The 15,926-nt window shown below is 41.6% G+C and overlaps 1 protein-coding gene across 3 annotated transcripts in view; it reads right to left on the reverse strand.

Moving 5' to 3' along the window:
• Positions 1-5,797: 5,797 nt before the first annotated feature.
• Positions 5,798-15,926, reverse strand: part of slc24a3 (solute carrier family 24 member 3) — a 466,872-nt gene continuing 456,743 nt past the window's right edge. For 2 of the 3 annotated variants that reach the window (XM_070888804.1, XM_070888803.1), the window contains 3 exons: positions 14,225-14,337; positions 12,507-12,572; positions 5,798-8,429 (listed from right to left, as the gene is read on the reverse strand). In XM_070888804.1, the coding sequence (XP_070744905.1) occupies positions 8,280-8,429; positions 12,507-12,572; positions 14,225-14,337 (329 nt within the window). In that variant the 3' untranslated portion in view covers positions 5,798-8,279. The remainder of the gene's footprint in view (positions 8,430-12,506; positions 12,573-14,224; positions 14,338-15,926) is intronic. The other variant, XM_070888805.1, reaches the window with a different exon arrangement.

Here is a 15,926-nt window from a genome sequence, read left to right on the forward strand (position 1 = left end):
CAGTGACTACATTCTAAAAGTATTTCATTGGCTGTAAAGCACGTTACAATGTCCGTTGGTCGTGAAAGGCGCTATATAAATGCCAGTCTTTATTGGACGCGTGTGAAATGTCTACATTTTACATCAACCATGCTTATGGGCTTTATCAGTGATAATGTTAATTTAACATCTATTTACAGAAAACTTTTTTCTGTAGACATAAACCCAACTTGACTGAGACGTTCCCAAACCCATTTTATTTAGGATCCTCTTATCCCACCAACCCGGACTGGATGAGGGAGCAGTGTCCCAATACATTGCACCACCCAGTCCACTTAATTCTATGTTTCCATTTTTAAGAACTCTACACATTAAGAATAGATACACCGCTACCAAATATCAAGTCGAGACACCAGTGCATCCTAAATATATAATCATTTTAATTTAAAATAGATGTGTTTGGCCAGTGTTTTACTTTAATTTAAGTTGACTTGGTGATTTACTGGGCTACAAATTGAGATTTTCAAATTCCCAATTTTATTTGTAGAATTCCTGATCCAGACATAATCCTGATCCAAGTAGACAATTTCTTGGCAAGCTAGTGACATTTTTGAAGTACTTAACTGCACGAGAACTTAGTGGAAAAGTACAGAAATAAGCCTGGTTATTTTTTCATGAAAATCTACACGAAAACCATTTTGATCATTGATTCTAATAATGAAAGTAATGAGAAAAGTGGTTAAAACAAACAGGATCATCTTTCCTGGAAAATGACAGAATTAATAGAATTACACCATATTGTCACTATTGTCCCTGTAATGGGATATGTTTCCATACGAATTTGAAAACATCACATTGTGGCATTTATGATAAAAGCATAAACACATCATGTACTCTGGGGATATATGTGAAAGAAGGCTACACCTTCCAATAGAACATGAACACATTTCTACTGCTATTAATAAACATCATTCTAAACTATGCAGGCATTTTGACAAATGCATTGATTCAAGGAGGATCTTAGTTCTTGGCAACTTAGTTCTGGCTTATCACAATTGCACTACCTAGCTTTGCTTCTATTATGGGACAATTTCAGTCCAGTGGTCAGAGCATTTAAGAGGAACATTTTGATTTTTTAAAATTAAGCATGACACTGCAATTAAACTAATAGATGGACAATTTTAAAGTGGCGTGTTAATCCAAACAGGCATATAATTTTATGATAATTAGCCTACAGGAAATAGCCTAAAAAATAGAGCCTTTCAGGAGTGAAGTTAGGAAGCACTTCTACACACAAAGAATGGTAGGAGTTTGGAATTCTCTTCTGCAAATGGCAATTGATGTTAGGTCAATTAATAATTTTAAATCCGAGATAACCAAAGGTATTAAGAGATATGGGCCAAAAATGGGTTTATGGATGGAGTGAGGTCACAGATCAGCCATGATCTAATTAAATGGCGGAGCAGGCTCGAGGGGCTAAATGGCTACTCCTGTTCCTATGTAGCTAATCTTTAACCACTCATTCATGCCACTACACATAAAGACTGATTTTCCAAATTTGTGCACTCCATCACAAAGCTTTGGAGCAAGGAGCGCATATCGGAAAATCCCAGATGCATTCCTCAGTTTTCTGCCCCTTACTTTAATCAGGCCCACAATTTCCCGATGTGCACTCCCAACAGGTAAGGCTCTGCAACAGGAATGTGTATTCAGAAAATCGGTCCAAATATTAGGTATTCCCTTTGGGTACTGTCGGCTAACTGATTTATCCTGTCAGATAATTACCAACAATTAATCACACAATCCCTGAAAACCTGCACAGAACCAAAGCAGCTGTTAATACATCCCCTCTATCCTGGTTCGCTGCCATGAAAGTATTGCTAAAGATAATGTTGGAGCACTATTGGCAATATCTCCAACCTGCACCATGCCACCAGTCAAAGTTTGTTTTAATCAGTTTGTTTTTACTGCCATGCAGCAAATTGTACCTTAATGCAGCTCATTCTGCTTTGCATTGCATTGTAAGAAACAACACTAAGCCTCAGCTTGTGCTGCTCCATATTGTTCTGGTAATTTATTGCAAAACAAAAGAGATAGATATTGGTGACAAGGCCTCTGGTTCCTTTAAGGGCATCAATGCTTAATTTTTTTTTGGGGGGGGTGTGGGAAATAACAAAAAACATGGCACAACTCTGAAGACCACGGTACAACCAACCCCCTGTGTTGCAGCAAGTCTTGGGGAAATAAGTAAAGAAGTGTTCCCCACGCCAAATGTGAATCTAATAATAATTACTAACAAATAGATTGTAATAATATTGCTCTTTCACTTTATGTCCTCACAAATCTAGACCTGCACTAGAACCCGCTGCAAGCTATTAGATTAGGAGCTATGTTGCATCCATCATAATGGAATATTTGTTTCACTTTCATCTACTGTCTTTGCTCTAGATATTGTGTTTCTGCATAAAACAGAACTCTCCTAAAGTTTGGCCTTATCTTTTATTAAACCAAAGGAACAAGATCTACACAGTTAGCATAAGTCCTGTCAAAAGGTGTTTCTATAGGTTATAAGAACCATCAATGATTATTCTGCTCAAAGATGTCCTGTTGGGTTCTTACGGGTTTTTGAAGCAAATCTTCTACAGTCCTGTAAGATACACTGTAAGTTTCCATTGAACATCTTGAGTTACAATAAGCGATTTTAAGTGTTCTTTCAACAAGTCAATTTTGAAATCTTATACATCTTATACATGTGGGCTATCTGAAAGGAATGTTCATTTTATGCATTTTTAGATTTTGATAAAGTTAGCCCATAGTTCTGGCAGCTGCATTTGTGTTGTTGAATTTTCTTTAAAATAGATGTAGAAATAATTACTTGTGTCCATCTATCATGAAGGAAAATTTGACAGAATTAATGGATTTGTACTGCAGTATAGTTGCAGTATAGTGTTATCCACAGCATAACTAAAGCAGGATACAGCAGTGATTATACAAGTACTTAACCTGCCTGTTCTGGCTTCAATGTCATGATAACCTAACTCCCTAGAATAGTCCTTACAGTCTCTTGGCAGGTACCACTGAGTGCAATGTTTATATTGGAATACACCTCAGATCTTTAATGTTGAGTCATCTCAATGCTCTCTGGGATCAAAGGTCAATACTCATTGGCAACATAGCCATAGCAGAAGAGGTATATCTGCTGTGCAAGATTTATACAAAGGATTTTATTGTGGAGTTCAAGGCGTACTATGTGAAAGACAACAGGGGCTGCTGTGCATGGGTCAAGAAAGTAGCCACTTACTTGCCAGAAGCATTGAAACCATTAAAAAAATTCCATCCTGTGGTTTGATCTGGGTCCAAACAACACTGCCGGGTGGGGGAGACTGAGAAAAAGCTAGAAGGGCCTTTCAACATCATGTTGTATATTTATAAAAACAAAGAGCTTTGCTTTGTCATGACGATAGTGTGGCTTATATAAGGCAGCGTGCCATGCTCAGAGAAGAGGCTCATGGAAATATACATGTCCAGAAAAGCCAGCCATTACTTGCTGTGTGATCTCATAGAAACATATAAAATTCTGATGGGATTGGACAGGTTAGATGCAGGAAAAATGTTCTCGATGTTGGGGAAGTCCAGAACCACAGGAATCACAGTCTAAGGATAAGGGGTAAGCCATTTAGGACCGAGATGAGGAGAAACTTCTTCACCCAGAGAATTGTGAACCTGTGGAATTGTCTAGCACAGAAAGTTGTTGAGGCCAGTTCGTTAGATATATTCAAAAGGGAGTTAGATGTGGCCCTTACGGCTAAAGGGATCAAGAGGTATGGAGAGAAAGCAGGAATGGGGGACTGAAATTGCATGATCAGCCATGATCATATTGAATGGTGGTGCAGGCTCGAAGGGCCGAATGGTCTACTCCTGCACCTATTTTCTATGTTTCTATCTATGTTTCTGTCACACGCCTGAGGCTTATCCATTGGGAAACTATGTTGTCACTGCTCGGACTTTACTACAACATGAAATCTGTGGAGTAAATGGAGATTCGGTTGTGGGAGATGGATGGCCTAACAGAAGATTATCAGTTTTGCATATGGGTACTGGAAAGGGAAAAAAAAAACATATCCAGACATGAGGGTTGACAGCAGGAAACACTTAGCGCGTCTTCTCCAAGATTGGATAAAACTGACAAGACTCATTTGCAAAAGTCATTGGTAAATGTAGCACCAATATTAAGCAGAAACCAACAAATGTATCTGGCAAAACAAAACTGGAGAATATTACACCAACTGTCAGATATAGTCGTATAAATTAGCCAAATTTCAATATTTTGGATTTAAACTGACTATTGCTGCTCAGCGATGCTTCAGCTGATATGGGTATGTTTTCACGATTTGGTGCTTTACAGTGCGACAGCAAAGGCTAAATTGTAATACTGGCCTGTCCGAGTGTTAATGATTTAACTACATATTTTACTCCATTTTCGGTTCATGTGTCAAGGGATGAATAAATCGGAGATAAAGGGCAATGAGATGGTACAATGAATTGGTGAGCCAGCAGGGTAGGCCGTGGAGTGGCAGGTTCCGGGTATAGGCCTCTAATTCCCTGTGCGGAAAGTTTTCAATATTAATGATTGAGGAAGGAGCTCTGTGGATGCCAGCAGTCACCCAGGGTCATTCTTGGGCATCATCCTGATGCTTGGCTCAAGATTGGTATTAAACAGAGAGTAAGAGAATTCTGAATTCTATAGGGAAGCCTACACCTAAATGTGGTGTGCGTGTGTGTTTTTGGAGGGGGGTGGGGGGGGAGGAGAAGTATGCAACTGAGGAGTATACTGATGAAACCTTGAAAAAAATCTTTTATTTGACAAATATAGGGGAGATTTCATCACAGGGATCATTTAGAGCTTCACACAAGCTGAATCTCACAACTGACGGACTAGAATTCGCATCATGCAATATTCCATTGATGATTTGATTTGTCTGTAAGATTTAAACTATGAATGGATTATAATTTAAAAAAACGAGGGGTTCTCAGAATCAACTGCAATTGAACCACAGAGTTACCAGAAATATTTTCCAGATAAACTGCAACAATTGGGTGATCTGTAATCACAATTCGCCCGACTGGTGAATTCTCACCAGATCTTGAAGCGAAGGCTTTGAACAGAGGGAAAAATCAGACTGACTCAAGCAAGGCTGCTCTTGTCTACCTCCAGGAGGGCAGTTAAAGAATGGCATATAGATCTCTAACAATACGTTTTATAAAGCTAGCTCTCCAAAACTGATCAGTACTCAGCATGCAGAAGCTGACTCTACATTTTACACGCACAATTAGAAATGACATGAAATGCTAATATATTTTTGTGGCGTAGAGTAAATTTTAATTTTTTTTCCTAGTGCACTTCAACTATGAATAGAATTGTATAGTTTCCCTTACAATACCAAAGCAGTGTCAACGCTACCGTTTTTGAACACAGTGCTAGGCCAAATATCTGGCCATTCACTGTGAGGTAAGCCAATGGTCATTCCACATGGGCTTTCATTTTACAAAACATTAAAAATGTTTTAAAAGGTCCAGATTGCTTAAAAAGTTTTGTGAATAATACGTGCTCGACTAGCTTACTGGCAGAATCGAAACTTTAATCAACACTACTCAACATAACAGTAATGCTAGGCTACAATATTAGTCTTCATATAATAAGTGCTGTTGTTTACATGTCATAGAAACATAGAATGCTTACAGCACAGAACGCGGCCATTCGGCCCATCGAGCCCATGCCAGCTCTCAGCCAATCCCACTCCCCTGCCCTTTCCCCGTAGCCCTGAAAATTCTTTTCCTTCAGATACTTATCCACTTCCCTTTTGAAAGATAAAATTGAGTCTGCCTCCACCACCCTTTCAGGCAGTGCATTCTAGATCTTATCCATTCGCTGCGTAAGAAAGTTTTTTCTTTGGTTCTTTTGCCAATCCTCTGGTTCTCAACCCTTCTGCCAATGGGAACAGTTTCTCGCTATCTCCTCTGTCCAGACCCCTCATGATTTTGAACACCTTGATTAAATCTCCTCTCAATCTTCTCTGCTCCAAGGAGAACAACCTCTATCTCATGACCATTCATCCAAACAGATTATATCAAACTTCAAAAGGTGATTATGTTGTATTGACTTATTTTGCAAAAAGGCGGAACTAAATATTACTCCAGCTAAGCAGTGGGGGATGAAATTCTGGCTTTCATTACCTAACAAAAGGTGACATGAGTATAAAGCGGTGGGGCGTTATTACCAGGACAAGAATTTCACCCCCTTGGAGTTGGAAAGCTACAGCAACAGTTAATAGATGACAACTGCTGATAGATTTAACTAATTAAACAAATTGATAGATGTATGGTGTATTTATAGCCTTTCTAGTGGACAAATTACAAGCCTTCACACCCGCAAGTCCCCAAGTTCAACAGTTCTGTCATCTCAATCTCCTGGCAAGTTGGCAATACAGTTACATTTTAGTCATTTGTTGTGTTCCTGCACTGGGAACAGGTTGTGGTGGGGGGGCAGGCAGCTATGAAAAATAAACTTATTTGTTAAATTCTGGTTTGAGGATTGATGATGGAGAGAGTAAGAGCGAGACAGAGGGAGAGAGAGAGACATTAACACTGTAAAGATATTTACTGAAATCACAACACAGGTAGAATAGGACTGAACAATAATGATAATAGCCGGTGAGTAATCCACACACATTATATTAGACTCACTTGTCGCCAATTCAACCCTGAAGCTCAGTGTGCATGAAAAGTTTGAAGTGCATTAAATTTCTCATGTATTATATCTCCAGAACAAATAAAGTCTGTTCCTATCGAAAATATGATTTAACACTGTCCTGTAGCAGTAGGTGTTAGCTTGTAAACTTTGGTGAGGTGTGATTTGTTGAATAATAATCCACCCCTTTCCGATCAGAATTTGGGGATTCAGTGGTCTCATTATATAATCACTTAAAAAAAAACAAAGAAACGAGTTATATTTAGATTGAGACAACTAACTACAATCAGTTTGGTGGAGCCATTTCGTAGCAAATTCATCTACAAATTTATTAACTACAGCAACAGTTAAAGACAACAGTCTTCCTCATCACGGTCATTTCTTCTCTGTAAGAAGTGGAAAATAAGCTGTAGAGGACAATACACTACGACCAGGGTTCAAGCATGCAGGCGTGCATGGAGCTTGCAAATATTCCTGTAAAAATGTGCTGTGAAACTGCAAAGTGGCTTCCTGTGCTGTTTTTATAAATATATAAATTAAACATGCCTTATTCTTAAAACTACCTGTACAGACAAAAACTAGAGCAACTTTGCTTCTTCAGCTGCACCATTTGTACCTTAATCAGTATTTCCAAATCCAAAACCGTGCAGCAGGGTAAAACCGTGATATAATAATATCTTATATACTCTACCTTTTTGAAAAGGAAAATTCCCAATATATACATTTTTTATACCATCAATATACACACATGTACCATTGACTATGCAACTGTTCCAACAACAAAACAAAAAGTTTCGTGCAAATGTACCTCCTGGAAAAATCAAAATCTTGTCAGGAGGGTGTAGTATCTGGGTACAAACTGCAGTGACTTTAGAGATTTCAAATTCCACAACTCAGATTCTGCATGAAGGCCATGGCTCAGAGCTTAAATTCCACTTTCCTGTCAGCGGTCAGAACAGCTGGTGAGCATAAGGATAAGGTGACTCTCATCAATATGTACATTCTTGGTTTTCAGGCTCTCTGGCGGAGGGGAAGGGGGATGGAGAATGGGGATGGGTAGGGGAGAAAGTGAGAGGTAAACTCACAGGGCAATATAATCCCCTGCTTCCATTTACACCATATTCTCTTCAATAGCAAGTACCACTGTACACCTCTATCACGCCCACTCATCTGTCGCAGGACAAAAGATTTCTTTTTTTTCTGATGCAACTGAGAATATACAAACGTGGCAGGTACATTTTCCAGCCTTACGTTAATTAGCAGCCAACAAAATCAGATAAGTTTTTCTTGTGTGTGTGTGTGTGTGTGTGTGTGTGTGTCTGTGTCTGTGTGTGTGTGTGTGTGAGAGACAACTCCACATAAATACATTAAAAATACGTTCACATCAAAACAGGTGTTTTTTTTTCTCTCAAAAATATGTCTTGTACCAAGTTCTCAGTAAGAGCAGCTCCATGCAGCTCACAACGATAAGCCATGGGACTTCCATTCTTTGTATTGTTTTTGTATTGCACTGATACCAAGGTGCTCGCTCCCAAGTCGTCTTCATTGTACATCAGTGATCCCGGCACATGGGAAGGTTCACAAAGGTGAAAACGTTGAACTCTGTCATGATGGAGAAACACAGGAAAACGGCGTAGAGGAACAGGGACACACATCCAAGCTTCTTATCTAGTTTCCATTTGTTCAAATGAACGCCAACCACCTATGGGGAAAGCACCAAAAGCACCAACAATACATTTTAAGGTTCCTTTTCAAACCATTTTCAGTATCTCACATTTATGTTATACAAATGATTATTTAGTGGTTTTACAAGGGCTCACAAAAACAAACTAGATGATACCACATAGGAACATTAGGAACAGGAGAGCCAATTCAGCCCCTTGAGTCTGCTCTGCATTCAATTAGACCACGGCTGATCTGCACCGTAACTCAATGTTTCCGCCTATCCTCTGATACCCTTATCGAACACAAATCTATCATTCTCAGTCTTGAAAGCTTCAATTGTCCCCCAACATCCACAAGCTTTTGGAGGAGAGAGTTCCAGGTTTAACAACATAAGAAATAAGAGCAGGAGAAGGCCATAAGGCCCCTTGAGCCTGCTCCGCCATTTAATAAAATCATGGCTGACTTTATACCTTAATTCCACTTCCCCGCCCCATCCCCAATTGGGGGAAAGAGTTCCAAATATTATCCTTTGTGTGAAAAAGTACTTTCTGATTTCGCACTTGAATGGCCTAGCTTAAATTTTGCGATTATGACCCCTTGTTAAACATGTGACAATAAAAATGAATCCTCTCGCTGTCGGAGACAATAAGTCCACGTTGGTTTTCTTGCTTATTGAATCATGCCAAGCCCCTGTAACGCAAATCTTGCGGAGGGTTTAGTGCGCTGAGCGTTCGGTAGGATGTTACATTTGCTTCATATTAATTTTATGTATTTATTCCCCGTTTGCTTCCATTCTCACCTGAAGACACTGACTTTTACTGGGGCCTCTTTTAACAGAAGGATACAGTGAAACTTCGGACCATGCTCACTCGCCCGCCGGTGCTTGGCCCAAGTGACCTGATGTCTGATCCTAGACCGCAAGTTTCAGCTAACTGCTTGACTGGGGATGAAGGGTGAAGGGTGTCCCAGCTGAGCCTGACCCTAAACATGAAGCATGTACATATGCAAGGTCAAGCCTAGAACAGCTGAGCACTCAAATCCGTGGTCAGGTGATCATCATTCTGCAGAGCAGTAACAATTAGCCATGGCTCAGTGGGTAGTGCCCTCGCTTCTGAGTCAGAAGGTTGTGGGTTCAGAGTCCCACTCCAGAGACTTAAGCACAAAAAGTTAGGCTGATACTGAGGGAGTGCTACACTGTCAGAGGTGCAGTCTTTAGGATGTGACGTTAAACCGAGGCCCAGTCTGCTTTCTAAGGTGGTTGTAAAAGATCTCATGGCACTATTTTGAAGAAACGCAGGGCAGTTATCCCCGGTGTCCTGGCCAATATTTATCCCTCAATCAACATCACAAAAACAGATTATCTGGTCATCATCACATTGCTGTTTGTGGGAGGCTTGCTGTGTGCAAATTGGCTGTCGTGTTTTCTACATCACAACAATGACTACATTTCAAAAGTACTTAATTGGCTGTAAATTGCTTTGGAATGTCCTGAGGTTGTGAAAGGCGCTATACAAATGCAAGTCTTTTTATTTTTCTTAAAGACTGGACTGGCTGTCATAGCTGGAGATGAGTAATTTAGTAAGCTAGGACCATACATACAGACATCCTTGATATTGTCAAAATACATTTCGATAAGATCACCTCTCATTCTTCTGAACTCCAATGTGTATAGGCCCAAACTACTCAACCTATCTTCATAAGTCAACCCCCTCATCTCCGGAATCAACCTAGTGAACCTTCTCTGAACAGCCTCCAATGCAAGCATATCCTTCCTTAAATACGGAGAACAAAACTGCACGCAGTACTCCAGGTATGGCCTCACCAACACTCTGGACAGTTGTCGCAGGACTTCTCTGCTTTTATATTCCATTACCCTTGCAATAAAGGCCAACATTCTATTTGCCTTCCTGATTACTTGCTGTACCTGCATACTAACTGTTTGTGGTTCATGCACAAGGAGCCCCAGGTCCCTCTGTACTGTGGCACTTTGCAATTTTTCTCCATTTAAATTAAAATTTGCTTTTCTATTTTTTCTGCCAAAGTGGATAACTTCCTATTTTCCCACATTATACTCCATCTGCCAAATGTTTGCCCACTCACTTAGCCTGTTTATATCCCTTTGCAGATTTCTTGTGTCCTCCTCACAATTTGCTCTCCCACCCATCTTTGTATCATCAGCAAACTTGGCTACATTACACTCTGTCCCTTCATCCAAGTCATTAATATAGATTGTAAATAGTTGAGGCTCCAGCACCGATCCCTGCGGCACACTACTAGTTACTGTTTGCCAATCGGAAAATGACCCATTTATCCCGACTCTCTGTTTTCTGTTAGTTAGCCAAACCTCTATCCATGTTAATATATTACCCCCAACCCCATGAACTTTTATCTTGTGCAGTAACCTTTTATGTGGCACCTTATCGAATGCCTTCTGGAAATCCAAATACACCACATCCACTGGTTCCCCCTTATCCATCCTGCTCGTTACATCCTCAAAGAACTCCAGCAAATTTGTCAAAGATGATTTCCCTTTCATAAGACCATGTTGACTCTGCTTGATTGAATTATGCTTTTCCAAATATCCTGTTACTGTTTCCTTAATAATGGACTCCAGCATTTTCCCAATGACAGATGTTAGGCTAACTGGTCTATAGTCTCCTGCTTTCTGTCTGCCTCTTTTTTAAAATATGGGCATTACATTTCCAATCTACTGGGACCTCCATAGAATCCAGGGAATTTTGGTAGATTACAACCAATGCATCCACTATCTCTGCAGCCATTTCTTTTAAGACCCTAGGATGCAAGCCATCAGGTCCAGGGGACTTGTCCGCCTTTCGTCCCATTATTTTACCGAGTACTACTTCTTTAGTGATAGTGATTGTATTAAGTTCCTCCCTCCCTACAGCCCCTTGATTATCCACCATTGGGAGGTTTTTAGTGTCTTCTACTGTTGGTGACCCTTCATCAGAACTGGAAAAGTTTGCGATGTAACAGATTCTTAAGGAAGTGCAGGGGAGGAAAGAACAAAAGGGAAGATCTATGATAGGGTGGAAGGCAGGAGTGATTTAGGAGACAAAAGGGGTGATGGACAAAAATGAGATGGTAATGGCACAAGTTAGGAAACAAAAGATGAGTCTAGATGGGGTGTGAATTACGAAATTATCACAAGCTGCCATGGGAAAGAGAGAAAAATGGGCGGGGTTTGTAAGAAAAAAGGAAAGGGAAAAAAAATAGAGCAGAGGTTATGGTCTGACATTGTTGAACTCGATGTCGAGTCCAGAAGGCTGTAAAGTTCTGAAACGAAAGAAGGCCGCACTTCCTTAACAATCGGTTACATCGCAAACTTTTCCAGCTCTGACGAAGGGTCACAGACCCGAAACGTTAACCGTGTTTCTCTCGCAGATACTGCCTGACCCGCTGAGATTTCCAGCATTTTCTGTTTTTATTTCAGATTCCAGCATCTGCAGTATTTTGCTTTTGTAGTACAGAAAGGGATTTCTTCTCCTTGCTCTTGCTAGTGAGATAACATTTGTGTTTTCAAATCGTTGAGACAGGCTCATCTGCAACAGCAGGTCAGTCTGCTGACACTCTCACACCAGAAAGCGCAGGAGCAAAAATTCATAGAGATAAAGTTAGCCGGTTAATTCGAATTTGTGGTATGTATATGGATGGGTTTTTTTTAAACTTATGAAGAGGATTTTGACTAAAGTTGGCCCGATTGTTTGAAGTGGTATCTCAGTTTAGTTGAAGTCATTTAAGTTTGAACATGCCTTTCTGAGAGAAGGAAGGAAGGCAGGTTATGTGGGAGAGAGAAGGGAAAGAGAAGAAGGTCTTGTAAGAACAAAATAAAAAAAATAAGATTTTATGAGTGCTGGAGGAATGTGGGGGAAAAAAATAGGCTTGAGGAAACTCAGAACTAAACCTTTGAATTGTCTCTTACAGAAAATCAACAAACCCAGATGTTATGACAGCAGCAGTATGGAGACAGGGAATGAGTTGCGGCAACATCATGGTACAAACAATAATTACAGACTTCACTAGCTCAGCAATGGCACCAGTCTCACAACAGATTGGTACTGGAGCTGGTCCGAACACGGTATGAGTGAATACTTACTGTTACGAAAACAGAAGCTAGCAGCAGTCCCACTGAATATATAAGCCCCCGACTGTTCAACGCTAACTAAAAAAGAAAAAGAAAATGTTTTACATTCCTTTTAGAACATTTCAAACTAGACCTCTTTGTACGTAATTTTTGCTGATTAGAGTGTCATGCAAAATGTAAAAATTACACTTTAGTCCCCATTTACCTGAATTCACTGGCTAAACTGTTATTTTGTTTCTTTACCCTTTGCTTTCTCCCATCAACTCTTGAAGGAATGAGGACAGATATTCCAATTCCTTGCAAGCATGTGTCGGAAAATCATGGACCAATTGCCCATGATCTTTCAGTGAGCACTCTCGGTGTACAAAGTACCATGCCATGTGGGAGAACTTGGAAAATCAACCCCAATGACTCACGGTTGCACAGGCCTTGGCAGTTCTTGGGTGATCTGGCTCAGGTGCACATTCTTCACATGTGAGCTTTGGCAGCAAGTGCTGAAAGACTAATTAACATGGGCGTGGGGGGAGGGGCGCGGGGGTCACAATGGAGCTGGATTATATTGGTGATGAGCAGTGCTGAATTGGGAGGGACAATCAACTTTGCTGCATTTCTATCCTTAGAAACGTGCGCTTGTAATCTGGGGCACTCCCAGGTTGCACACTCTACAACCCCCTTTAGTTTATTGTTATTTCCATTCACAACTGTAATAGTGGAAGTACAGGTCTACTTCTGTCCTGCACCACAACAGATGGCTCGCAATTGGTGGACAGCCCATTTTTACAGAGATCGTCTCAATATTGTGATATTTGCGATGCTGCAGTGTGCACCATGCTCCATTCGCATGCAGATGGAGATATCGCAACTGCCTGTGTTTCAAATTTACCTAACTTATATTCAGATGGGTCTGAGGATCAGCAGCAACGTAGGAACACTGTGCATGTTGTTCCTCTAGAGTTTGGTTCACAGCTTCATCGTTCTGACCAAACACTCTCCTTGATGTTGTGGAAAGGTGAACATTGCACTGCTGGTCCGTAACTCTGCTGGCCTGCTGAGCAAATGGGGGATGAGTGCGCACTGCTTTTAGTGCCCATTTATGTTGGTCAAGAACTTGTGAAATGGTATTTTCTGCCTCTGGAGGGATGCACTCTACCTTTAAGCACTGCCTCCAAATGTATAAACAGAATACAAGAGACTGTGAATGGATTTGTTTGCCGAAAAGGCTCAATATCCTTTTCCCCCCACCTTTAATAATTTGGGGTTGTAAAACACTCACCACCCTTGAACAACCCCAAATTATTAAAGGTGGGGAAGTTGGAAATGATTGGGTGGGGTTATATGGTTGGGGGGGGGGGGGGCAGATTTTGGGAAGGTACTGGTAAGATGTTATGGGGGAAAATATATGCCAGGCTCTATGCCAAAAGGAGACAGTGCAGATTTGTGATGGGCAGATAATGATGAGTGAAGAGACTGGCAGGTAGTTGATGGGTAGGATTGTGTGTTGGGGAGGGAGCGGAATGACAGGTTTAGTAATGAAGTTCTGCTGTGCCAGGGAGTTGAAGACACATCTCTCTTGTGTTGGGGTGGGCATTGTACATCACTTAAAAAAGTCACTCTGTAAAATGAACTCAGACCAAAGAGATGAAGACTGGAGCCTGGCAGTTTGCAAATATGTCAATATTATCATTTTTTAAATACTCAATAACTGCACAGGAATTAAGGAGAAGACTTACATACGAGCCGTAATTCACTGCAATTGTTTTTATAGACCAGGGTAGACCAAGTCCCATCAGGATGTCAAAGACATTGCTTCCTATAGAATTAGATACTGCCATATCTCCCATGCCTGTGGATATCAGAAGAGGTCATTTGTTACCCAACATCCTATTCACTTATATATTGTTACCTTGTAACTTTTGGGCATGTTGAGTGATGAAGTTGGCAAACACTCCCTATATTTCTTTCACCTTCCGCGTGCCAAGTTCTATTCCATTAACAGAGGATGTGTGCCTTCGATTTTTACTTACAAGATCAAACTTGAACAACCCAGGAGCAAACCCATCAAGCTCCCTTTGTAAGATTCTGGCTGTTCCCTATGGGAGGTGAGTCGGAGAGGCAGGAGTCGGAGCGGCAGCGGCCTATAAAAGGCTCAGCAGTTCAGGGACCAGCGTGGTGAGTCGGAGAGACAGGAGTCGGAGCGGCAGCGGCCTATAAAAGGCCCAGCATTTCAGGGACCAGCGTGCTGAGTCGGAGAGGCAGCGGCCTATTAAAGACCTAGCAGTTCGGGGACCAGCGTGGTGAGTCGGAGAGGTGGGAGTCGAAGAGGTAGCGGCCTATTAAAGACCTAGCAGTTCGGGGACCAGCGTGGTGAGTCGGAGAGGTGGGAGTTGGAGCAGCAGCAGCAGGGAGGCAAAAAAGTAAAAAGAAATCGAAAGCTGATGTCACAGCCAAGGGGGTAAGTGATTGGCTGGTGATTGGTAAGTAGTTTTTCTTTTTCTGTTCTTTATTAGTAAGTAACCTTTAGCATTATTGTTGCCAAATTAAGTTTATCTAAGGGTTAAGTCATGGCAGGAGAGCTCGGACACGTATTATGCTCCTCCTGTACTATGTGGGAAGTCAGGGACGCTTCCGGTGTCCCCGACGATTACGTGTGCGGAAAGTGTATCCGCCTCCACCTCCTGACGGACCGCATTGCGGCACTGGAGCTGTGGGTGGGTGAACTCTGGAGCATCCACAATGCTGAGAATGATGTGAATAGCACGTTTAGTGAGTTGGTCTTACCGCAGGAAAAGGGTACACAGCCTGATAGGGGATGGAAGACTAACAGGAAGAGCAGTGCAAGGAAGGTAGTGCAGGGGTCCCCTGTGGTCATCCCCCTGCAAAACAGATACACCTTTGGGTACTGTTGAGGGGGATGACTCATCAGGGGAGAGCAGTAGCAGCAGCCAAGTCCATGGCACCATGGGTGGCTCTGCTGCACAGGAGGGCAGGAAAAAGTGTGGGAGAGCGATAGTGGTAGGGGATTCAATTGTAAGGGGAATAGATAGACGTTTCTGCGGCCGCAACCGAGACTCCAGGATGGTATGTTGCCTCCCTGGTGCAAGGGTCAAGGATGTCTCGGAGCGGGTGCAGGACATCCTAAAAAGGGAGGGTGAACAGCCAGTTGTCGTGGTACATATAGGTACCAACGATATAGGTAAAAAAATGGGATGAGGTCCTACGAGACGAATTTAGGGAGCTAGAAGTTAAATTAAAAAGTAGGACCTCAAAAGTAGTAATCTCAGGATTGCTAGCAGTGCCACGTGCTAGTCAGAGTAGGAATCGCAGGATAGCTCAGATGAATACAAGGCTTGAGCAGTGGTGCAGCGGGGAGGGATTTAAATTCCTGGGGCATTGGAACCGGTTCTGGGGGAGGTGGGACCAGTACAAACCGGA

The sequence above is a fragment of the Pristiophorus japonicus genome, chromosome 9 (genome assembly GCF_044704955.1).
Source record: "Pristiophorus japonicus isolate sPriJap1 chromosome 9, sPriJap1.hap1, whole genome shotgun sequence".
Classification (NCBI taxonomy): Eukaryota; Metazoa; Chordata; class Chondrichthyes; family Pristiophoridae; genus Pristiophorus; species Pristiophorus japonicus.